The sequence below is a fragment of the Microcaecilia unicolor genome, chromosome 1, assembly GCF_901765095.1.
Source record: "Microcaecilia unicolor chromosome 1, aMicUni1.1, whole genome shotgun sequence".
Lineage (NCBI taxonomy): Eukaryota > Metazoa > Chordata > Amphibia > Gymnophiona > Siphonopidae > Microcaecilia > Microcaecilia unicolor.
This window is the reverse complement of record NC_044031.1, coordinates 740,294,297-740,320,365: the sequence shown is the minus strand read 5'-3', so window position 1 is coordinate 740,320,365 and position 26,069 is coordinate 740,294,297. Positions and strand designations below refer to the sequence as shown.

Sequence of the window (26,069 nt, the reverse complement as noted above, 5' to 3'; positions counted from 1 at the left end):
ATTGGACAAAAGGTTTCATTTCTCAGCATTGTACAAAATATATTTTGTGTTCCCAAAAGCATGACAAAGTTAAGCAAAGAATGCTGCTGCTACTGGAAATTTTTGACATCCTCCTTCGTATTCATTTCTCTATGCACAATGTTTTTCCAAATCAGTCATTTTTCATCTCAACGAACAGCTCAGGCATCTGCTCCGGGTGGAGCTGAAGTCTTTACAGGCCCAGCAGAAATCGATTGACTTGAGTTAAATAAGAAGGTTTTAAGTAGTCCTCAAGTTCACCCTTGCTGACCCAGACATATTCTTTATTCTTGATGTCAGACAGATCTCCACTCTGCAGGAAAGCTTTGAAGAAAAACACTTTAGCGCCCACGCTTTCCTCTGTCCTCACAGCCTTTGGGAATTTGTATTTGTAAAATCCACATGGGGCATTTCCCAAAAATTTAGCCTGGATGTGATTCCCTATACAAGTGCCACAACACAAGGGAAGAGAGGGAACAGTAAAAACAAAAGTTAATGTTCATGCTAACACAACTGACAAGGATCAAACAAGAACAGAGTGGAGGTGTGGCCTAGTGGTTAGGGTGGTGGACTTTGGTACTGGGGAACTGAGGAACCGATTCCCACTTCAGGCACAGGCAGCTCCTTGTGACTCTGGGCAAGTCACTTAACCCTCCATTGCCCCATGTAAGCCGCATTGAGCCTGCCATGAGTGGGAAAGCACAGGGTACAAATGTAACAAAAATAAAATAGATACTATTGGAGATTCTACATGGAATGTTGCTACTATTGGAGATTCTACATGGAATGTTGCTATTCCACTATTCCGCGCAGGCTTCTGCTTCTGTGAGTCTGACGTCCTGCGCGGCCACATTGGTGATCTGCAAGGGCCGACTTCTACATGGAATGTTGCTAGTGGAATAGCAACATTCCATGTAGAATCTCCAATAGTATCTATTTTATTTTTGTTACATTTGTACCCTGTGCTTTCCCACTCATGGCGGCTTACATGGGGCAATGGAGGGTTAAGTGAGTTGCCCAGAGTCACAAGGAGCTGCCTGTGCCTGAAGTGGGAATCGAACTCAGTTCCTCAGTTCCCCAGGACCAAAGTCCACCACCCTAACCACTAGGCCACTCCTCCACTAGAGGCAACCCCCCCCTTTTTTTTTTTTAGTTTATTCAAAAGGGGGTTTCCTCGTACCAGAGGACTCTGCCCATCACTCATCATTATCATACCACTTACATAACATACTGCTCCATCTTTCATAGTAAGCAGAGAACCGATGCCTCACACGGCACCTGTTCCAACCGGAAACTACATGGTTAACTAATTCTCTTCACAAGGCAGAAATTGCTGGCATGACATTTCACCAGATTTTGACCGAAATTGAAAAGCAATACAAACGGAAAAAAGTCTAACTCTCCTGCTACACCCGACACTTTCCCTTTAAGTCAGGCCAGGCCAATAAAGATTTTATTAAATGGTGCTTCTCAATCAAATTACATACTGTGCAACATAACTGCAAGTGAAATGCACTGAAGAAAAGTATTAAAAACCGAATTTATTTATAGCATTTATACCCCGCTCTTTCCCGCTCGATAGCAGGTTCAGTGCGGCTTACATGGTATGGTACAAAGTAGCACAGAGTTAATACAAAGTATGGAACAAAGTATCCGAGATGACATAGTTACATAGGGTGTGGTACAAAGAGGCATATTTTCAAAGCACTTTGGGAGGCTAAGTTCCATAGGTTTCTATGGAACTTTGGGAGGCTAAGTGCTTTGAAAATGAGCCTCAAAGTATCACAGAATTAATACAATGCAAGAGACAAAGTATCAGAGATTACATTGTTACATAGAGTAGGTCAATAATAAGAGATGTGGGGGAAAGGATTGGTGTTTGGGTAATACTAGTGTTGTGGAGTTGGTGCACAGGAGACTTTGTACCCATTTGCAGAAAGCAAAGTACATTTAATGAAGACTAATGTCTTCGAATGCTGGTTACATTACGGTATTTTGTAAGCCACATTGAGCCTGCTAATATGTGGGAAAATGCGGGATACAAATGTTACAAATAAATAAATAAAAATACTGATCAAAGTGTTACGGAGACTCATTTGTCAGTGCACTATGGCTAGATCTATCCTGTTGCTCTGAGGAGCTTGTTATCAACTCACCCCCCCCCCCCCCCCCCAAACATCAAGGTTTACTTTAATGTACAAACAGGACTACTCTCAGGCTTTTGGGGCTATTCACACAGTGATTATGATGCTGATATCAAGTCAGTGGCAATGACCGTGCAAGTCTTGACACAATCTAGTGGTCATTTGACCCCCTAAATTCCTACTCGAGTTCTCAGGTCGACCTCCCAGTGTCAGCTGGTGGTACCTTCTTTTTACCACGTCTGCTTGGTCTCGCAGCATAACGCAATGTTTAGCATGATAGTCAGCAACTGATTCTACAACCCAGGCCCTGTTTTACTGATCTTTAAGAGGTTACTTAACCCATTAGTGCCCAATGTTCCCATAATAATGGCTTCTTATGGGAACACAGGGCACTAATGGGTTAAAATGCATTTTTTATCAGGATGCCTTCCCTGAGGCTATGAGGCCAGTTTCCCCCTTCCCTCTCTGTTCAGTCGGTGGACTCGGGGCGTTATGTGCTGGGGCCTGGGGTTTTGGTAACCTAGCAAGGATATGGTTCTTATTGTTTCTACTAGTAAAAGAGGCCCGTTTCTGTGTGAAATGAAATGGGCTCTATCAAGGGCTCCCTCCCCCCCCCCCCCCCCCCCCCCAGGAGTTCCCTGCACCCCTGTCTTTGGAGTTCCACACCCCCATTCGTCCTTCTCTGTCATCCAAGTTCGAGCCCCCTTCCCCTCGGAGTTCCATGCCCCCTACCTGCCTCCCTCCCTGTCCTCCGCGTTCCAGACGCCCCTCCCCTTCGAGTTTCAAGACCCCCCTACCCTTACAGTTGAGGGACCCCACCTCCCGTTGGAGTTACAGGCCCCTACCTCCCGCCCCAAGACCCCCTCCCACCCCCCCACCCCTGTCGTCCCAGGACCCCCTCCTCCCCCTCTCTCGTCTTGTGCTGTCCGAGTTCCACGCCCCCCTCTCTCCTCCGATTTCCACCGCCCAGCGCTCCCTCCCTCTCTCTCTGTGGCCTCCGAGTGCAAGCAGGACATGTGCTGCTGCCCCTGCCCTTCGTAAGTGCCGGCTGTTCTTTAAAATATTTTACCTCCTGCTCGGCCGGCAACAGTGAAGTGCAGCACATACGGACGCCGCTTCAGACTGCATTCGCTCTCGCTTCTGTTTCAGCTGTGCCTCTGGTTCCTCCCTTCCGCAAACAGGAAATGAGTGGGGGGGGGGGGGGGGGGGGACCAGAGGCACAGCTGAAACAGAAGCGAAAGCGAAGGCAGTCTGAAGCGGACTCCATGCGTGCTGGACACTGTTGCCGGCCCAGCAGGAGGTAAAACGTTTTAAAGAACAGCCGGAACTTACGAAGGGCAGGGGCAGCAGGACACATCCTGCTTGCACTTGGAGGCCACAGAGAGAGAGGGAGGGAGGCGCTGTGCGGTGGAAATCGGAGAAGGGGGGGTGGGCATGGAACTCGGACGGGATTGGGGCCGTCAGATGGAAGTGGGCCAGTGGAACTCGGACGGATGGGAGTGGAGGGAGGGAGGTAGGGGGGGGCTCATGGAACTCGGGGGGGGGGGGGGGGGGGGAGGGCGATTCTTTACTCACTTCCAGTGGCTGGTGCTGGGTTCCCTTCCCTCTCACTTCCCATTGATCCGTCCTGTGACGTCATCCCCAGGGCGGACCAATGGGAACTGTGTTACAAACCTAGGTATCCAGACAGAGGTGCAAAATTATTATATAGGATTGTTTTTACTTTGGTTTTGAATGCTGCATTTACTTTCTTTGATCTCTCTCCTTTTATATAGTTGGTATTCCTCTTTTGATTAATCCGATTGTATTGCTATTTTATGCACCTCGCTTTAATGGTTGCCCTTAAGCAGGCTATCAAATAAAAATAACCTTGAACCCCATATGAACTGCTCACACTAGTGATCACTGGCAAAGCGGGAAGGACGGATCATAAGTTTGTGTAAATGGTATCCATAGCTCTTGCAATATAGGCTATCACATAACTTTGCTGAAACCATCCCAACTAATTTACATAAAAACTTGAGACTGACATACTTTTCTGCGTCCAAACTCCTTCGGCCAAGAGCTATGGCCACCAAACCCGGTATGCAGACTCTACCCGCTGTTGCCGAGGTGTTAGTTTGAAGCGATTCGGTTCACGGGGGCCCTTAGGGGAGACGGAGCAATACCTCCATCCATTAAATGAATAGGCTGCAGGTCAGAAAGTTCTTTCTTGCTGTTGCTAAGTGACAAACTGCTTGGGACAGGGTGAGGGCTCAGTGGTGGGGAGAAACACGGACAGCAATTGTGCAGTTGTCCCTCTCTCATTTCGATTTCAGTACAACGGAGGTTCAGAGACTGCTGGGAACAGGGTAGAGAGAAAGTATTGGGGTCAGACTGGGAAGTGTGTGTCTGTGCATGAATCCACTACCCTACCAGGGGAACACTCCTCGAAAAGGGCAGGAAACTGAATTTTATATGTCTTGAAAATGCGGCTGTGTTTTGACAGAACAGTGAAAGCCAAACGGCAGGCACTTGCTAAATCCAACTAATCAAGAAAAATCAACTTAAACAAATCGATTGGAAAAGAAAAGTTAGTGCTAGGTAGGGATTCAGTGTCAACATTTTTTTTTTTATTTAAGGGAGTATTAAACTCAATGTCCCTCTCTCACACACCCCTGAGCAAAACACCCAACTCACACTTACCCATTCTCCCACACCCCTCAGCAAAACAACCCCACACCCCAGAAGAGCACACTCCCACTCACCCCTCAGTACCCCACTGACACCCGTTGTCACACACTGCAGAGTAGTACACCTCCATGCACACTTACCCTTCAGCATATACAGTGTTATTACACACAAATAAACCTCGCTTTTCTCAATTACAAAGTACTAACCTATCGCTGAACAATGCCAGCAGGGACAACTAGTCAATCATAAGATACCAGCCTATTATCGGATAACTGCTTACCCAAAGCAGCAGCCAAAGCTCTCTCTGCCGTCTGCCTCATGGTCTCCCCGCACTGCCAATCCACTTGTGGCAGGAGCCAAACTTCTTCATTACTGATCTTCTCCTTGACCAACAGCACTAAGTTATCATCTAGTTTCCTGTTCAAAGACTTCCGGTCATTCTTTTTATCTGCTTCTGTAACATCAAGTGGAGAAGAAAATTTAGATCACTTGGAGGCATATTTTCAAAGCACTTTGGGAGGCTAAGTTCCATAGGTTTCTATGGAACTTTGGGAGGCTAAGTGCTTTGAAAATGAGCCTCTTGGCCTGGTTCACTAATCCATCGGGTATGTTCTAGCAATCTGCAACAGCACTCCCCATCTTTAACAAGAGATTCCTCACTTCCACAATGGCAGAGAGATGAGCAGCAAAGGCCTTTTTCTACCCACCCTGCATTTTACACTTGGTAGTGGGGTTGGCATAGCTAACTATGATAAAATGGAAATCTTCTACCACCACTTTCCATTTGGACTTATTCAGGAAAGGGATAATATTCAGGTATTTCAAATAAAGTGTGTGGTTTTTTTTTTTTGTTTTTTTTTTACAGTGCAAAAAAAGTTCTAGAACAAGGTGATGAACTGAGAATGAAGGACCACGAGGAAGTACTTCACGGGAGGCAGAGGTTAATGCAAAGAACAGCCTCGTATTAATGAGAAAAACTGGTATCAAAATACAAACTGTACAGGACAGGCAACAACTGTTTCTGGTACGAAAGACGAGATAAAAGTTACTTACTAGGTACTATGGTAATTATGAAAAATGGGACGATTAGGTTTAGATGGCAGATAAAGACTGGTCAGGCTTATCAATTTCCAGCTTTCTAGTCAAAAGATCTAGGGCCCCTTACGAAATGGCGGTTAGCCCAATGTGGGCTTACTGTTCGCTAAAAGGGAAGTACCGCTGGGCTACTGCAGCAGCCCGGTGGTAGTTCCTCCCCCCAGCTCATTTTTCAACTCTTGTAGCACTGGTGTGTACCTGGCGGTAATCGGGCAGTGCCGCTCGCTGCCCGGTTACCGCCGGGTTAGCGCAGAAGCCCTTATCACCATCTCAATGGGTGCTTCACTTGCAGCATGGCCATTTCTTGAAAATTTAAAAAAAAAAACCCAAAGACCTGCCTTTTACCCACTGTGGTAAAATGGGGCCTCGGCGTGCAAACACACGTTTGAATTCCCTTGCCGACCCAACTGAAGAAAAATCAAACAGTTCTTGCTGACTTGAACATAAGCTTCGTAAAAGGACCCCTTAGGCACCTAACTTTAAAATTAGGTTATACATTTGGTAAAATAAAAATTCTCCTTCCCTGATGAATTCCTAGGTAGCCAGTTCGAGGGAATGAATATAGGTGCATACTGCTGATTTCCAAACAATAGCAACTAATTTAGGTGCATAAACTCACTGAGCTGGCTGTCTGTCAATATTCAGTGACACTTAACTGGGCAGTGCCGCTGTTTAGAAGGAATGGATCCACGGAATCTTAGCGGAGATTGGGTGGCAACGTCGGTAATTGGGAAGCGAAACCAGTGCTGGGAAGACTTCTATGGTCTACGCCCTGATCGTGATTGAATAGATATGGATGGGCTGGAGTGTAAATTTAAGGGGCTTCGACATTAGCGTCAGAATTTTTAGTACAAGAAGAGTGCTGAGAAGACTTCTATGGTCTGTGCTTTGAGAATGGCAAGGACAAATCAAACTCGAGTATACAGTTATCATATATCATGTAAAATGAGTTTATCTTGTTGGGCAGACTGGAATGACCGTACAGGTCTTTATCTGCCATCATTTACTATGTTATATGTTACTATGAATATCAGCACTAACTGGCCATAGTGAAAACATTCAGTTGAGGGGTGGTCCAAGGGCAGAGTCAGGACGGTCCCAAAAGTCAGGTAGGCACTGTCAGTGCTGGTGCCTGTATAGCAAACCGGGCAAGTAAGATTGCGTAAACAGTGGTCCTAACTTGCCCAGTTACCTATGCAGGTGTAGCACTGAACATCAGCCATAGCCATATAACTTCCAGGCCATCATGGCTAACCTAGATATTCAATGCTGGTGCCCCAACATGGTCCAGCACTGAATATCTGGGTCTAAATTTACCAGTGACAGTCAGCGTTTAAAAAAAAAAATGCTCACCACTATTGGCTGAACACTGACCCCTATAAAACTAAGGGGGTTGTTTACTAAAGCTTAGTTCAAGTTATTTGCAGCAAGGCCCATTTTATTCCTATGGGTCCTGCTGTAGATAACTTCAGCTAAGCTTTAGTAAACAACCCCCTAATTTAATAAAGATTTTCCCTATCACGTAATGACAAATGAGAGAAACCTGTAACACGAGGACCAGGTTTGAACTCTTTGAATTTTTGCTCCCATATCTCCTCCAGATCTTCTGCAGTCACAAGTTGTTTTCCGTCGTCTTCCTCATCAGAGTCATAATTCTCAGACTGTTGTCTCTGCATCCGCTCTTCATCCTCCTTCAGACGGATTTCATGATCTGAACATAAACTTTTCTCGACTTCCATCTGAAAAGTAAATAAATAAATGTCACCATACTAAAACAGCTTGTAATTCTAAGAGGACATGTTTCTTAAATCAGATCGTCTTGATAGATATTGGAAAGACGTCATAGCTGATCAAGTGGATTACATTTAAAAGGTAAAGCATTCTGTAATTTAGCTGCTTGATAAGAGAACTGCTCCGAAAATGCCCTGGCAAATTTTACACCCTTACAAGATGGAAATGCCAATTTTAGATGATTTAGAGTGCAAAAATTTAAACAAACATGCAAGGTGGAGCATTTCCTTGAATTATTTTAAATATCAAGAAGTACAGTTTAAAATAAATTCTCACTTCCACAGGCAACCAAAGCAATTTTACGTAAGGAGCAAATCAACCAGATAGCAGTATTCTGTATGGTCCGTATCTTTTTTTTTTTTTTTTTTAATAATTGCTTTGGAGGAACCAAAATGAAAATGTTGCAATAATGCTTATATAAAAAACACTCTAAATTTGTCCTGATGAAAACACTTCCAAATTCTCCTGAGTTTACGCATAATCCAGAGTCAACTAACCGAACTATCTTCTTGGGTTTCCATTGTTAATTTTTGATCCAAAACAATACCAAAATTTTCAATCATAGAAACATGACGGCAGATAAAGGCCATATGACCCATCCAGTCTGCCCATCCTCTGTAACCCCTAATTCTTCCTGTTCCTAAGCGATCCCACATGCTTATCCCATGCCTTTTTAAAATTCTGGAACAGTCCTAGACTCCACCACCTCCACTGGGAGGCCATTCCACGCCTCCACCACCATTTCTGTGAAATAATACTTCCTTAGGTTACTCCTAAGCCTATCCCCTCTCAACTTTGTCATATGCCCCCTCATTCCAGAACTCTCCTCCATTTGAAAAAGGCTCTCTTCCTGTACATAAATGCCCTTGAGATATTTAAACATTTCTATCATGTCTCCTCTCTCCCTCCTCTCTTCCAGCGTATACATGTTGAGGTTCATAAGCCTGTCCCTATAATTTTTGCATTCAAGACCGCTTACTAATTTCGTAGCCACCCTTTGGACCGACTCCATCCTGTTTATATCTTTCCGTAAGTGCGGTCTCCAGAACTGCACGCTGTACTCCAAATGAGGCCTCACTAGAGACTTATACAACGGCACTATCACCTCCTTTTTCCTGCTGGTCATGCCTCTCTTTATGCACCCAAGCATCCTTCTGGCTTTGACCGTCGCTTTTTCTACCTGTTTGGAAGCTTTAAGGTCACCAGACACAATCACCCCCAAGTCCCGCTCTTCCTTCGTACACTGAAGCACTTCACCCCTATACTGTACTGTTCTCTTGGAGTTTTGCGACCCAAGTGCATGACCTTGCATTTTTTGGGATTAAACCTTAGTTGCCAAATATTGGTCCATTCCTCTAGCTTCACTAGGTCCTTCCTCATGTCATTCACACCCTCCAGGGTGTCCACCCTGTTGCAGAGTTTAGTATCATCCGCAAAGAGACAAACCTTACCAGACAGCCCTTCCGCAATATCGCTACTACTACTACTACTTAGCATTTCTATAGCGCTGCTCACAAAGAAGTTAAAAAGAGCCGGCCCTAGGACCAATCCCTGTGGTACTCCACTGACGACATCCTTTTCTTCAGAGCAAGCTCCATTTACCACTACCCTCTGTCTCCTACCATTCAACCAATTTTAACCCAATCAGTTACTCTAGGTCCCATACCGAGGGCACTCAATTTATTTATCAGTCGCCTGTGCGGAACCATGTCAAAGGCTTTGCTGAAATCCAAGTATACCACATCAAGTGCCCCTCCCACATCCAACTGTTTGGTCACCCAGTCGAAGAAGAGTCAGATTCGTCTGACACGACCTGCCACTAGTGAAGCCATGCTGCCTCGGGTCCCGCATGCCATGTAGTTAAAGAAATCTCACAATCCTTCTCTTTAGAAGCGTTTCCATTAGCTTACTCATCACCGAGGTCAGACTGACAAGTCTGTAATTCCCAACTCCTCCTTACTTCCACTCTTGTGCAAAGGAACCACATCCGCCCTTCTCCAGTCCACCGGGACCACTTCAGTTTCTAAGGAAGCATTGAAGAGGTCCGTCAGCGGAGCCGACAAAACTTCTCTGAGTTCCTTAAGCACCCTCGGGTGTATCCCATCAGGCCCCATCGCTCTGTCTACTTTTGGTTTGGCAAGCTCCTCACGAACAAAGTCCTCTGTAAACAGGTCTTGGTGTACCATACATCCATCTCCTTTAGCCTTTGTTTTCTGCAGCCCTACCCCCGGTCTTTCATTCGTGAACACAGAGCTAAAATAAATTGTTAAGCAGTTCAGCTTTATCCTTCCACATATTTCTCTCCCTCAGCTTTGAGCCTCACAATGCTATTATGGCACTTCATCTTGTCACTTACATATCTGAAAAACGTCTTATCCCCCAATTTTACCGTATTAGCTATCTTTTCCTCCTTTTGCCGCTTCGCTTTCCTGATAGCTTTTCCAGAATCTCTTCACTTATTTAGGTATTCTCTCCTGTCTTCATCTTTCTGAGTCGTCTTATAATGTGCAAAAGGCTAGCCTCCTTACCCTTATCTTTTCACATTTGAGTACTAGAGAGGCCTTCTTTTCCTCTTACTTTTATGTAATTTTCTAACATAAAGGTTAGTTGCTTTTAATATAGCTCTTTTCAGTCTTGTCCATTGCTGTTCTACATCCTTCAGCTGTTCCCATCCCGCTAACTGTTCCTTGAGAAATTCTCCCATCTCGGCAAAGTTAGTTCCTTTGAAATCCAGAACCTTCAATCTCGAATGAGCCCTCTCTTCTGTTTTAATATTCAACCATACCAGACGATGATCACCAGATGCCAAATGGTCTGCCACCTTGACATCAGAAACGTACTCTCCATTCGTAAGCACCAGGTCCAGAACAGCTCCATCCCGCGTTGGTTCCGTTACCCACTCCTGGAACAATTCTTCCTGTAACCTTTATACTGGTGATGATGTCACTTTTTGTCAGCATTCTCTGCCTCCATCTGCTGATTCGGGGACATAATTCATGTGACTGGATTGGTCTAGCAAGATAAGGAATACTAGCTAACCACGAAAAAATGGGTTGGAACCCAATAACAGCTTAGATGACTGACAACCTTGAAACAAGTAAAAAAAAAAAAAAAAAAAGAGAGAACAAAATATTACCTGGAGATCAAGAAGTCAAATATCCAATTACATCAACAATGCACACAACAGTTTAATAAAATATTTTTTCTTAAATAGAAAAGGAGAAAGGGCAGAGACCTGAGGAAGCCCTTACTCAATTCTATGCCATGAGGAGACTGCCGAGCCTATCTTCACTTGACAGGAGTGGTCACTTAAGGATTCAAATCAAGGTAAAAAAAAGTAGCTCCTAAACCCATTTCCTTCAGTCTAAGAAAATTACACGAACCACTAAATCAAATGCTGCTGAGATGTCCAGAAAAAGGAAAGTCCCTCCGCTCTCCCCCCCACCCCCTCCCCAAGCAGGTCATATAAATGCATTGAAGAAAACAGTCTGAAAAAGCAAGCAACCTGAAAAACTTAAATGAAAAACAGCAACACGAGTCCCTGAGGAAGCCACGGGAAGGTGAAACGGTGGCGCCGTTGGACTTAAGCTAAGTGTTGCTTTGTTTTTTGGCACTTGTATTGAAGATTGTCCAGTTAAGACCTTTTGGTTCAAGTCCTGTAAAGTGTAGTAAATTATAGCACTGAGCACTATTTAAAATTTTTAAAAAAGGAAGATTTTTTTTGAATCCCTATGATAGAGACTCATCGACGGCTTAATGTATCCGTCGTTAACCTAGGACTTTCAGTCCGATAGGTTTCTGAGGGATTCTCTTCCTATACAAAACACACAACAGCGGAGCAGTTGTATACTAGTGTCACTGTAATTGTTTTGTATAGATTTACCTCATTATGACACTAGTTGTGCTGCACCTTTTTGATTTTTTGTGACATTAAGTATTGCCATACTGGGAAAGACCAAAGGTCCTTCAAGCCCAGCACCCTGTTTCCAACAGCGGCCAATCCAGGTCACAAATACCTGGCAAGATCTCAAAAAAGTACAAAACATTTTATACTGCAACAAGATTCCAGGTCCATGGCTCAGTCAAAAGTAGTACTAATGCTCATCAGAAACACTGTTGGCATTTGGGTTCTACGGCCTACTTATCAATTTACCCAATAATGCAGGCTAGCAAACCGTTGGTGGACTTTGGTCTTGGGGAACTGAGGAACTGAGTTCAATTCCCACTTCAGGCACAGGCAGCTCCTTCTGACTCTGGGCAAGTCACTTAACCCTCCATTGCCCATGTAAGTCGCATTGAGCCTGCCATGAGTGGGAAAGCGCAGGGTACAAATATAACAAAAATAAAATAGATACTACATGGAATGTTGCTACTATTGGAGATTCTACATGGAATGTTGCTATTCCACTAGCTGAACTACAAAACCAAAGATCTGAACTCGATGCCTGCAAATAGCAGTACCTTTTACTTTCTCTCTTTAAGCATTGTTTATATATATACTATTCCACTAGCAACATTCCATGTAGAAGGCTGCGCTGGCTTCTGTTTCTGCGAGTCTGACGTCCTGCACGTCAGACTCACAGAAGCAGAAGCCTGCGCGGCCACATTGGTGATCTGCAAGGGCCGACTTCTACATGGAATGTTGCTAGTGGAATAGCAACATTCCATGTAGAATCTCAAATAGTAGCAACAGTGGAGGAGTGGCCTAGTGGTTAGGGTGGTGGACTTTGGTCCTGGGGAACTGTGGAACTGAGTTCGATTCCCACTTCAGGCACAGGCAGCTCCTTCTGACTCTGGGCAAGTCACCTAACCCTCCATTGCCCCATGTAAGCCGCATTGAGCCTACCATGAGTGGGAAAGCGCAGGGTACCAATGTAAGAAAAATAAAATAGATACTATTGGAGATTCTACATGGAATGTTGCTACTATTGGAGATTCTACATGGAATGTTGCTATTCCACTAGCAACATTCCATGTAGAAGGCTGCGCAGGCTTCTGTTTCTGTGAGTCTGACGTCCTGCACGTACGTGCAGGACATCAGACTCACAGAAGCAGAAGCCTGCGCAGCCACATTAACAGTGGAGGAGTGGCCTAGTGGTTAGGGTGGTGGACTTTGGTCCTGGGGAACTGTGGAACTGAGTTCGATTCCCACTTCAGGCACAGGCAGCTCCTTGTGACTCTGGGCAAGTCACTTAACCCTCCATTGCCCCATGTAAGCCGCATTGAGCCTGCCATGAGTGGGAAAGTGCGGGGTATAAATGTAACAAAAAAAAAATCTCTGACAACAATGTATTATATCCCTTAAAAAATTGCCCTGCACAAAATGGGCAATCTTCATAATACGTGTTAAGACAGGTTTAAGGGTACTTATAATAATAATCACTTTTCCTACCATTGTACAGCCCTGACTTGTTGAAATAGGAAAATAGACGTAGGGGAGGACTTTGACTCCCAAGTTTCCTTTTTTCACTTTTTTTTGTTGGTCCTCCCTTACTTCTGTTTTCCTTTTCTATTTTTTCGTAGAGGACTTTTTTTCCCCCCTTTTTGGTGCAATACCTGTTGGAATGCCAGACAGGGATTAAGAACAGTTATTTTACTTCTGCCTCCTCCTAATCCCTCTATATCTCTATATATAAAAGGCAACACCAACGTTCTATGAAGCCTCCAGCCGGAAGTGTGAAGGGGGAGAGATATCCGGTTTCCCCATGAGTGTCTGCCCCGCCCTCGCTCTCTCTCTCTAACACAAATAGTGAAGGAAAACAGCAAAGCAGGAAATCAAATCGCTCTCTCTGTAACAATGAAGGACTCAGAGGGGGGAGGGGAGAGAGGGGAGAGAGGACAGAAGAAAACCTTGCTAGCCCCCGTTTCATTTGCATCAGAAACGGGGTTTTTTTACTAGTCTGGTAATAATGATGAAGAAATGGTCATTTTACTAACAAGCCGAGGTGCAACTACCTATAGCAACACTGCTACTTAATTAGACTCTGGCTTGAGGATCCTGCACAGCTCATGTGAATGGGAAAAAGAAGATTGAATCCGCATTGAAACATATATCTACTTCCTATTTATAAACAATTAGTCATTGATGGTAAAAGGTTAAATACTTCTTCATTGCAAGTTTTACAACACTGTCTTTCTAAGCACCTCAGTCACCTTCTTTATCCGACAGATCCTTCATATACCACAGTAATGACGACATCTCAGACAGTTTCAGTAACTGTTGAGTGAGCTCCCACTGGAGGCTATAAATTTGCATTATTGAATCCCAGAGTACAAATCAAATAATCTATATCCGTACCCTCAGGAGTCTCGAGAGAAAAGGCCACTGATTATTTAAAAATTGATTATCAATACTCCAACTGTATTGTGTAACTCCAATAGAATCAGCTATCCTATCTTTATGTCAGTATATACAGTTGGGCTACTATCAAACTATGATCGTCCAGGACACAGGAAGTATTTTCAACTGAGGGCAAACAGTAAAACCTGCACGCTTCATTGAGTAGATCATCAAGCCCAACATATGCACTTGACATGCATAGGGTTACTCGATAATTGAGCAAACATGAGGACATAGTTAATAAAGCCATTAATCAGCACAGAATATAGTACCATATCTTTCAGCATGAAATGCAAAAGCATGGATTTCTATTTCAAGGTAAAACTTAAAGCAAAATAATCATCATGAACAAAATAAGGGTAGTAGGGGGAGGTTGATCATGTACACTTGGTCACCAAAAAAATGTTCCAGGCAATGTGGAGACTTCGGCGCATCAGATACCTCCTTCCCAGAGACTTGTTTCGTACCCTTGTCCACTGGCTTGTCCTATCCCATCTGGATTATTGTAGTGGTATTTACGTGGGTTGTCAGGCCTCCTTATTGAAAACGTTCCAAACGGCTCAGAACACTGCGGCGAGGCTCATCCTTAGAGTAAGGCGTTTCGAACATGCCGAACCCCTGCGCTTTAAACTTCATTGGCTGCCTGTACATGAGCGCATTGCTTTTAAGATCTGCTCCCTAACACATAAAATCATCTATGGGACCGCACCGGAATACATGCTCCCCTTGATCGACCTTCCGCCTAGAAATGCCAACCCTGCCGCTCGGTCATATCTCCACCTCCATTTTCCGAACTGTAAGGGAGTCAAGTACAAGAAAATCTTCGCCTCGTCCTTCCGTTACTGGAGTCCCAAACACTGGAATACGTTACCTCATCACCTTAAAACTCAAGAGGATCATGCCCTTTTTAAGAAGTTGTTAAAGACATTCCTCTTTGCTAAGACTTACCCCTCATCTTACTATGTTGATTAATGTATCCCTTGTCCCCTACCCTACCTAGTTCACTCTGTTAGATGCTTGCCTAATCTTTAAGTTTGTACTCTTATTTAACTCACTGTAAGCCACATTGAGCCTGCACAAGTGGGAAAATGTGGGATATAAGCAACAAATAAATAAATAAATAAATAAATATTGGTCAATGTATTAGTAAGTAGGTCTTATTGCAGAAAATGGGACTTGTATTTTTACAACAAATTGCTTTCTTATGCGTTGGGAGGAGTGGCCTAGTGGTTAGGGTGGTTGACTTTGGTCCTGGGGAACTGAGGAACTGAGTTCAATTCCCGGCACAGGCAGCTCCTTGTGACTCTGGGCAAGTCACTTAACCCTCCATTGCCTGCCGCATTGAGCCTGCCATGAGTGGGAAAGCGCGGGGTACAAATGTAACAAAAATAAAAATTCTATACTGTTTATTGTAAGCCACATTGAACTCAAAACTTGTTTGGGATAATGTGGGATATAAATGTCACAAAAAAAAATAAAATAGCATGAGTTAGCGGTAAAATAACATCAGCAGTAGTCCACGTTGATAACTATGCCCCTAAATGCATAACCCACTAACTCCCGTTTTCGTTTCCTGTGTGGATTTGTATTGTTTTGTCAGTCTTCCAGAACCTGATCTTTCTGCTTCAAGATATAGCAATAGATGCTTGACTATATTTGTTTTCTAATTTTTTTTAAGAACTTCTATTCGTTCAGCCAGTGTTAAAAGTCTTACAGTTGCGCGACGACCACTCCAGTGTACACTCTAACAACATTCTTTTGCTTATTCTGCCTGTGGCAGTTAGCCAACGAGATTTCAAATTTACCGCCCCTTTGTCACGTGTCAATCGGCTTCCATATTCCACGCGTGCGCTTATGCAGAGTCTTTCCTGCAGAGAAGTGGTCTTAAACTATGCATATAAGTGAATCTTGCACTTATCAGTGGTGTGCTAAACCGAAGTTTTGTCCCCATAGAAATTGATGGCACAAAAAAACGGGACCGAAGTACGGCATGCAGTTAAACAGAGCATGCGCTTATCTGACGTGCACTTAAATGGAGTGCACTGTATTTATAAAAGGTGTCACAGCCCACCAATTACTCAGGAGGTACTCAGAAAATAGGATCCAGGTCCGACGCTGGTCAACATATCCCCATGGTTTCAGGGAAACTTCCAAATTTAGCAACACAGTAATAATGAAACAAGATGGCCACCGAGTAAACGGACGGGGAACGTTAGCGCCGGGCACCCATGGGTTTTAACCTGGCAAAATCGTACAATCGACCTTCTTTTGCTGATTCAGTACCTCTCCAGGTTGCCGTCGTGTTCGTGAACCAGGCCGCGGCTGCCTCTTCCCCGCTGTTCACCTTTTCTGTGGTGAATCCGCTGCCACTGCTGCCCTGACCCGGGCAGGCTTATGGCCATTGCATCTGAGTTGTTCTCCCCGCCTGCACCCCCCGGCCGCTCAGCTGTGCAGCTCTCTCTTCTGCCGGACCATCAGAGCGGAGACGGTTGTCCCTGGTCTGGAGGGCCTCGTCGGTTGGGACTATGGAGAAGGAACATTTGAGTCTGCGTCGCTGTGGATCCCTCTCTGTGGCATCTGGATCATCGGTTGCAGTCCAGCGGCTCCTGTCTTGCCCACGATCCTTCATAGCTAAACCAGCAGCAGCCACTTCGCCTACAAGATCAGCTGGGTCTCCGTTGCAACTTCACCTTGCCGTGAACTGCTCGAGCCACTCTGGTCCATCTCAGCATCTGGATTTCCACTGTCCATCTTGTCTCTCTTCCCTTTTCCTTCTTATCCTGTTCTTTCTCCCCTATCTAATGTAATTGTAACTGATTCTTCTGTGCATTGTAAGCCACTTTGAGTATGCTTCAAGTGGAAAAAAGTGGGGTATAAATGTTCATAAATAATGAGCAATTTTTATCTGCTGTCATTTACTGTGTGTGTGTTTAGATGAAAAAAATATAAATTAAAAAAGGTGCTTCATAGAGCAACTGATTCAAGATCTGAAGAGTGGGAAAAGCTACTTTAGACTAGAGAGCTGCACGGCTTCCGTCCCCGCGGGAATCCCGCGGAACCCGCGGGATTCCCGCGGGGACGGAGGCAGTTCCTGCGGGGTTCCCGCGGGGATGGAAGCAGTTCTGCGGGGTTCCCGTGGGGACGGAGGCAGTTCCTGCGGGGTTCCCGTGGGGACGGAGGCAGTTCTGTGGGCTTCCCGTGGGGACGGAGGCAGTTCTGTGGGGTTCCCGTGGGGACGGAGGCAGTTCCTGCGGGGTTCCCGTGGGGACGGAGGCAGTTCTGTGGGCTTCCCGTGGAAGTGTAAGCTGCACCTGCACCAGCCTCATCTACCGAATACCAATTTATTTGAGTGCTGTCTCCTCCTCCTCCTCTTCTTCCTTGCTTTAATAGCATAAATGTGGAAAGTCTTCCATTAAGGAGGTGGTAGAGTCACAAATGATGACGGAATTCAAAAAGGCATGCTAACCTTAAATGGCTGCATGTGTGTGGATATGTCAAGTGACACTTAGATGGCGACTCTGGCTGTGATGAACTAGAGCTGATACCTGGCAGACTTGTATGGTCTGTGCCTCATACATGGCAATCTGGTGTAGGATGGGCTGGAAAGGGCTTAGACAGCAACTTCAGTGGCTGGAACATGAGGACAGTGCTGGACAGACTTTTATGGTCTGTGTCCCACAAATGAGAACATGTATAGGCTGGAGTGGGCTTCGATGGCAACTCCAGCAGTTGGAACATAAGGTTGGGGCCAGACTTCTGTGGTCTTTGTTCCAGAAACACGAAAGAAAGACCATAATCAAGTATATAATATCACACTCATTGATTTAATGATGAATTGATCATGAGTGTGACTATTGGGCAGAGTGGATGGACCGTTCAGGTCTATTTGCTGTCACTTACTATGTTACTATTAATCCTCTTTGCTCCCAGGCTGGTGCACAGACCTCAGCTCTGACACAGGCACGAGAATCAGATGTCACCTGACCTACTGGCGCGTGCATGTGGCGACCTCTCAGCACACACTGCCAGTGAATCAGAGACAAATCTTACATGTGCGCACCAGAGTGTTCCAAGTTCCAGCTTCCGTTCCTTCCTTGCCTACAGTGCTGTGGCTCAAATCCAGAGAGAGACTGAGGGAGCTGACTGGAACTTTCTTTTATGTACTATTAAATTCTTATGGGGATGGGTGGGGATGGGCTAAATTCTTACGGGGATGGGTGGGGATGGGTTAAATTCTTGCGGGGACGGGTTGGGATGGTTTAAAGTTTTGCGGGGATGGGTGGGGATGGGTAATATTCCAGTGGGGATGGGTGGGGATGGGTAAGATTCGAGCAGGGACGGGCGGGGATGGGTAAGATTTCTGTCCCCGTCCAACTCTCTACTTTAGACCTAATCCTTAGATGAACATAGGACATGGTGCGAGAGGTAAATGTGCTGGGATCACTTAGCATAACTTATTAATTGCTACCATTTAACTTTCAAAAGGGAAACTATGATAAAATTGGCATACTGGTTTAAAGAAAACTAAAAGGAGCAGCAACCTTATAACTGGAAAGGACGTGATTTAAAAATACCATCATGGAAGTCTTGCAATAATAATCACAAACATTTTTGCCATTTCACATACATTGGCAAAAGAATTGTGCATTATTCCCTTAATGCAAGTTGGCAACTATGATGCTTAATTAGATATACATAACAGGCCAGGTCCAAGTTCCTAGTGGCTCCTATCTAAAAGTGTTGTTTCATTCCACTTATTAAAGGAGCCATGTCTAATTTCACACATATACCACACACACAATTAGATGAGACACAGATACACTCACAGAAATCCCCTTCTCCCATGTGCTGCAACCATTCTGTGGGGATTCAATGAAATTAAAGAGCAGCAGAAGCCAACATTCCCCAGGCCCAGTGACTAAAAAGTGAAGGCAGAAAGAACAAATGGCAGAGGGCCCCTTCCTCTCTGAGCACACCACCCGAACTCTCATCTACTCTCTCATTACCTCTCGCCTTGACTACTGCAACCTACTCCTCACCGGCCTCCCACTTAAGCATCTATCCCCCCTTCAATCCATTCAATCTGCCCCAATTCAGAACTCTGCAGCGCGTCTTATCTTCCGCCTGGACCGATATGTGCATATCACCCCTGTCCTCAAGACTCTTCACTGGCTCCCGATCAGATACCGCATACGGTTCAAGCTTCTCCTATTAACCTACAAATGCACACGGTCTGCAGCCCCTCAATACCTCTCTACCCTCATCTCCCCCTTACACTCCTACCCGTAACCTCCGTTCACAGGACAAATCCCTCCTCTCAGTACCCTTCTCCACCACCGCCAACTCCAGGCTCCGCCCTTTCTGCCTCACCTCACCCTATGCTTGGAATAAACTCCCTGAGCCCATACGCCAAGGCCCCTCCCTGCCCATCTTCAAATCCTCGCTCAAAGCCCACCTCTTCAATGTCGCCTTCGGCACCTAACCCTTATACCTCCATTCGGGAAATCTAGACTGCCCCAATTTGATTGACTGCACTTTTTGTCCTTTAGACTGTAAGCTCCTTTGAGCAGGGGCTGTCCTTCTTTGTTAAACTGTACAGCGCTGCGTAACCCGGGCAGCGCTTTAAAAATGTTAAATAGTAGTAGTAGGGCTTCCCTAGGCCTGTAACAAAAGCAGCAACAGTGCAAATGAACCATTGAGGTTCCCCAGGGAACAGGGCAAGTCCCCCCCCTCCCCAAACGAAATTTAAAGCAGGGGCCTGACAGGGAAAATTAAATAATAGTAGTTGTGAAGGGAGTTGGCGTGGAAAGAAATAACCGAGGCCAGGTTATAGTGGTATTAAGGGGTGACTGGGAGGGCGATTCAGTGATAGCTTCCAGTTTTGCTTACTGGAACTGGCCACTCTTGGAATCTATGTTGGAGAATAAAGCGTTTTCTCTTTTATTCTGAAAAGTTCACAGAGAGAAGAGGAGGAGTGTGGTAGCCGTGTGGGACAGGGTGGGAGGATGGAGGTGGGTCGGAGGTATGCATGGGGACATCAAAGCATATCATTGATATTCTAACAGGATGGGTGTGGATAGGTGAGGGGTGGGGTGATCAACAGAGACATACAGCTTTATGGTTTATAATGGGCTAGGAACCTGGGTCAACAGAGACATACAGCTTTATGGTTTATAATGGCCTAGGAACCCCAGGTTCCTAGCCCATTATAAACCATAAAGCTGTATGTCTCTGTTGATCACCCCATCCCTCACCTATCCACACCCATCCTGTTAGAATATCAATGATATGCTTTGATGTCCCCATGCATACCTCCGACCCACCCCCATCCTCCCACCCTGTCAGACTGTCATAGTAATGCTTGAATGTTTTCACTTATATACACTGTCAGCTAGCACATTTGCTTATTTCCGATCTGAGGAAGAAGGGCAACCTTCGAAAGCTAATCAAGAAATGTATTAAGTTATGTCCAATAAAAAAGGTATCATCTTATTTTCTTTTCCATGTTTTATTTTGTTTGATTTCTATAGATTCTACATGGAATGTTGCTATTCCACTAGCAACATTCCATGTAGAAGTCAGCCTTTGCAGATCACCAATGTGGCCGCGCAGGCTTCTGCTTCTGTGAGTCTGACGTCCTGCACGTACGTGCAGGACGTCAGACTCACAGAAACAGAAGCCTGTGCAGCCTTCTACATGGAATGTTGCTAGTGGAATAGCAACATTCCATGTAGAATCTCCAATAGTAGCAACATTCCATGTAGAATCTCCAATGGTATCTATTTTACTGTCATAGTAATGCTTGAATGTTTTCACTTATATACACTGTCAGCTAGCACATTTGCTACCTTCGAAAGCTAATCAAGAAATGTATTAAGTTATGTCCAATAAAAAAGGTATCATCTTATTTTCTTTTCCATGTTTTATTTTGTTTGATTTCTATAGATTCTACATGGAATGTTGCTATTCCACTAGCAACATTCCATGTAGAAGTCGGCCCTTGTAGATCACCAATTTGGCCGCGCAGGCTTCTGCTTCTGTGAGTCTGACGTCCTGCACATACGTGCAGGACGTCAGACTCACAGAAACAGAAGCCTGTGCAGCCTTCTACATGGAATGTTGCTAGTGGAATAGCAACATTCCATGTAGAATCTCCAATGGTATCTATTTTACTGTCATAGTAATGCTTGAATGTTTTCACTTATATACACTGTCAGCTAGCACATTTGCTTATTTCCGATCTGAGGAAGAAGGGCAACCTTCGAAAGCTAATCAAGAAATGTACTAAGTTATGTCCAATAAAAAAGGTATCATCTTATTTTCTTTTCCATGTTTTATTTTGTTTGATTTCTATTGATAACAGAGAGACGAAAAAACTTCACCTGCCCCAGCAGATTGAGCGTCTCCTCCTGGATGGGGTCCTTCGCCTTAGACACCAAAGGTAACCTCTGCAGGCACACTGCCCCTAACAGCCGCCATGGAGACTGGTGATTTTGTACCGCGAAGCCCCGGGCGAAGAAGGAAGGTGAACGAACAGGAAAACGCCGCAGGACTGTACCAACTAAGAAACGCCGCAAGGGCGCCGCCATCTTGGTAAAACAACCGCGAGGCGCGAGCGCACAACCACCCTCCTCCAGCCACAACCGACTGCGCCATTTCAACAAAATCATTGGGGGGGGGGGGTTGGAAATAGGCTGTCAGTGATCTAAAATTCCTATACAGAAAAATGTTATTACCTCTAAATAAATATCAGACGTTTACAAGAGTTCTAATTAACATATGGTTATACGTACTGTAAAATTCTTACTTTTAATCGTCTAAAGCCTGTCCCGGATCCTCCCCTACATAGGGCAAACACACCAAGGTCCTGAAGCCGAAACCAACGTGTTTATATTGTAGGGGTGGCTACAATGTTTGTTCCTTAGGAACCTATTCTGGATAGTTAAACTTGCTGATAAATAGTATCTTTACTCCCCGATGAATTTATCACTACAATCGGTATCATTCGCTGTATTGTATTCTGGTAGTGGTTTCCCGTCACCACTATTTTGCACGTTTCGCCACCCCCCCCCCTTTCCACGTTGCCTCGTCGGAGGATACAGCGTGCCTCCTAGGAAACGGTGGTACTGGTGGTGCTTATATCCGGTCGGTGAGGGACCGGGGACGGGTCTCGCTCTTCTTGTGTTTCGCCCTTGAAATAAACTGGTAGAGTGATGCAGGCCCTGGTACGAGTGGTCTGTCGGCACTGCCGGGCTGGGTGAGTCCGTGAGCCTCGCTTCACCCTCCCTCACATCCTCCAGGAGGGAAGCATGAACCTCTGCTGTTCTCCTGCTTTATAATTTATGAGAAAATACTGCTGCCTTCCACTAGAAAACTAGCTCTTGGCCACTTCCACCTTGTTAGTGTAATGAAGAGAAATGTAACAAAATATAACTTTTTTTTTTTTTATTGGACTCTGTATATGTTTTGACAAGCTTTCAAAGGTATACACAAAAAGTAGCACATATGAGTTTATCTTGTTGGGCAGACTGGATGGACCGTGCAGGTCTTTTTCTGCCGTCATCTACTGGTCAGAAATGAGCAAAAGATAACGCATTTCGGAATATATAAGTGAAACATAAAAACATTCCAGTGATGGTCTCACCGGGGAGAGGGGGGACAGAAGATAACAAAGCAGTATAATTTTATGGTTTACAATGTGATAGGAAATCCAGATCTTTGTTAAGTCTTGTATGGTGGATGTCCATATATTTGATCATATAAATATCAAAGGTCTTCTTTAGGGACATTGGGAATTAGGGCCTTTGCAAGTATTAGATGTCATAATCAGTATTGTGCCCCCCCCCCCCCCCCCCCACACACACAATCTTGTAAGAATGCATGAATGGTGTTATGCTTTTAAAATGTTAAACTTTAAATATTTTAATAGTTATAAGGTTATGTACGAAAGTTTAAGCACCCTGTTATCACCTGGTATCTATCTCTAATTCTTTAGTGGAAAATGGGTACAAAATATTCTACTATTGGTATTACACTCCCCAGCGATTGGTTAAGATGTTTCACTTGGCTTCAGCCCTGTGCTGGCGCCAATGCGGGCTAGAGGGAGATATGTTTCACATCTGGTGATCTTGTCCCCATGCTCAAACGTTTTGGGCTACTGTGTAGAAATGTTTCTTGAATGTCACTAAAGTTAACTACCCTATGAAAATGGCCTATTGCCTTTTGCACTTTAAACCCCGAGGCGTGAAGAAACCTAGTCACTGCTTCGCCACGCAGGTGTTTGTGGCCAGTAAGTAAACTGGTTTTAGCAGCGGCATGGAAGTGCCCTACTATCCTGGGTCAGACGATTTTGCACAAGTTGGATTATATCCCTCTAGTGTCTAAATTAACCGCCTTAAGCACAGGACATCTATTATTGTACCACAAGACATGGGATTTATATGTTCAGTGGACCTCACATCTGGACTCGTCGCTACTCACTCAATAGTTGTGTGGGGGGAGGAATCTCTCTATGGGGAAGGGAGGGTCGGATATAGCTGAGTTGTATTTTTGCATTTGGCATTATGGTTTTTTGGAAGGTTTACTTCATAAATGTATTGTTATATGACGACTTTGTCTTATTATTAATATCTTTTTCAATAAAGGAAAAATAAACTTAAAAAAAAAAAAGAAATAGTTACATTACTGGACACTTAATCAAAGATGGCAAACCATTATGACATATGTTTATCTAATTTTACCTAATTATGAAATCTGACATTTGTTTTCCCATTTACACATAGTACCTTGAACGCCGCTTTGGAGCGAAATATACAAACATGTTTCCAAAGGTTGCAGGTATCAACAGAAAATGCGAGCAGTGCAGCTGAAACAACACAAAGCCAGGACATAAAAGAATTTAGGTAAGGTCAAATACAAGCAGATGTGTGCTTTATAGTATGCTCACAGCACTATAGTGTCACAATATTTTCCTTAGGTACAGATTTGGAGAAAGTCCTTCCTGAATAAGGCTCTTAAAATGCTTCTCCCTTTGTAACCAAATACTTTTGTCAATTACTGACAGCTAAGAAAACAACACTGGATTCTGTTACAGCACAGTTGATTTTGAAGAACCCTTTTATGCCCAACTAAACCTGTATATTGGGACCAAATAAAACACTTGGACAAGTTATCTTTTTTTATGTAATAACTAGTAAAAAAGGCCCGTTTCTGAAAGAAATGAAACTGGCGCTAGCAAGGTTGTCCTCTAATGGCAATTATGTTTTGAAGGGAACTGTTAGGAGAGAGTATGTGTGAGAGTGAGCATGTGAGAGAGAAAGACAGAATGTGTGTGTCTCTGTGTGAGTGAGAGAGTGTAGTGTGTGTCCCGTGTGCACCAATTATGCTCTCTCCCCTGCATTCATCCATATGCAGCAAACGCCTTCTGTGCCCTGCCCCCTTCATCCATCCATGTGCAGCATCTCTCCCCTGCCCCCTCCATCCATCGTGGTGCAGCAGTTCTCCTCTATCCCTTACCCTCCCCCCTACATTTTTATAGCGCTACTAGACGTACGCAGCGCTGTACACTTTACATCTGGAGAAACTAGTGCACCTTCACTAAAATAAGATTTTGCTGTCGTATTAACCTGATGTAATGGTACTTTGACAGTGGATCCTGATTTAGAATTTAATATTTGTTAGAGAATATTTGGTCCCATTTTTAAAACTAAAGTGATTCCTTCTAAGCCGAGTGAGTGGAGTGATAAATATATACATGTTTAGGGAAGATGGTGTTTTGCAGATATTTGTTTGACTTTATTGAAAGGCTTTAAGTTTTAAATAAAAATAATCTGAGCATGTGAAATAATATTTATAATTTGTTTCTTTATTAGCTGGGAGCATACAAAACTGTCTAAGGTTGTGTCTCTAAAAACCAGTTTGTTAGGTATACAATCTCTAAAAATATTTTTAAAAAGCTTTGCTATGAAAGGAGATACGTTGAGCTGCCATAGAGGGGTCTGGAGGAAGATCAGAGGAAAATGCCTTGCTTTCCTTACCTGCTGCAGGTTTATTCCAGCACATCTAAGGACAGGGTTGCTTGACTGCTTCACCTCTTTGCTGATGTCATCAGAAGACGGCATGACGTCAAAAAGCTGAAGCCAATTAGATTGGTCTTCCTTTCCCTCTCCTCTGCGCAGCAGTCATCCCCATTCACCCAAAACAATGCAAGCAATCCTATGAGGTGCTCTATCCACGTTATCATTATTTATTTTTGGTAGCATTTTTATTTGATTTCACTTATATTTTCAAATGTGCTGGCTTGTGCAGCATATGGATGTACACAGAGGAAGTATTGGTTTTATCAGTTAGAGTAGTAATCAGTTCTAAATTGTAAATCATTGTGTCAGTTGGAGGGGCTGTTTAAAGGGACTCCCTGTATTCATGCAGAGATGTTTTCACCTAGTAAAGGGCCACCAAAACAGACATTATGTTATGAGAATCAGGTGCTTAACAATAATACATACTATTTATAAGAACAATTTAAAAAAATTAGGTTGAAACCTGTGAGCACTGAACCTTTTTTTTTTTTCCCTGTGCAAATATCAAAAGAAACAAATGGCATGTGGGAACTTACTCCTTTTTGTTTTGTGGAATTTAGTGGTATGTTATAAAAATGCACTTGCCTTTTGTTTATTACTACTGTTTCACAGGGTGGTATTGAATAATGAGGGAAGGGCTTCCTTCATGCAGCAGTTCTGTCCAGTCAGTGTAAATGTGCCAACATTGTCCAGTTCAGCACACTATTAGCCGACAAGTTCATACAAAGTTAATTATATTCAGTGGAAAATAAATCTGTTCACTCAGGCTGCCTAATATAACTAACTATTCCATCACTGTTTCATTATTGCTACCAGATATTGTATTTGGGTATTTGCTTAAAACTTTGATTTTAATTCATTTATCCAGATAGTACATGCACATGGTACGGCTTTTTAAATCCAAAGGCGAAACCTAAGGGTTGTTGAACG

At 44.1% G+C, this 26,069-nt stretch overlaps 2 protein-coding genes across 2 annotated transcripts in view; one reads left to right on the top strand and one right to left on the bottom strand.

Annotated features, from left to right (window-relative positions):
- MRPL46 (mitochondrial ribosomal protein L46) lies at positions 1-21,655 on the bottom strand. Its single transcript, XM_030190441.1, has 4 exons — positions 21,444-21,655; positions 7,474-7,669; positions 5,116-5,289; positions 1-459 (listed from the first exon to the last, which is right to left on the bottom strand). Exons 1-4 carry the CDS (start codon positions 21,648-21,650, stop codon positions 212-214), a joined length of 825 nt encoding a protein of 274 aa, XP_030046301.1. The 5' UTR covers positions 21,651-21,655; the 3' UTR covers positions 1-211.
- A 516-nt stretch (positions 21,656-22,171) lies between these two features.
- Positions 22,172-26,069, top strand: part of MRPS11 (mitochondrial ribosomal protein S11) — a 60,081-nt gene continuing 56,183 nt past the window's right edge. Inside the window, exons 1-2 of the mRNA XM_030189706.1 lie at positions 22,172-22,318; positions 23,844-23,963. Of these exons, the coding sequence (XP_030045566.1) occupies positions 22,275-22,318; positions 23,844-23,963 (164 nt within the window). The 5' untranslated portion in view covers positions 22,172-22,274. The remainder of the gene's footprint in view (positions 22,319-23,843; positions 23,964-26,069) is intronic.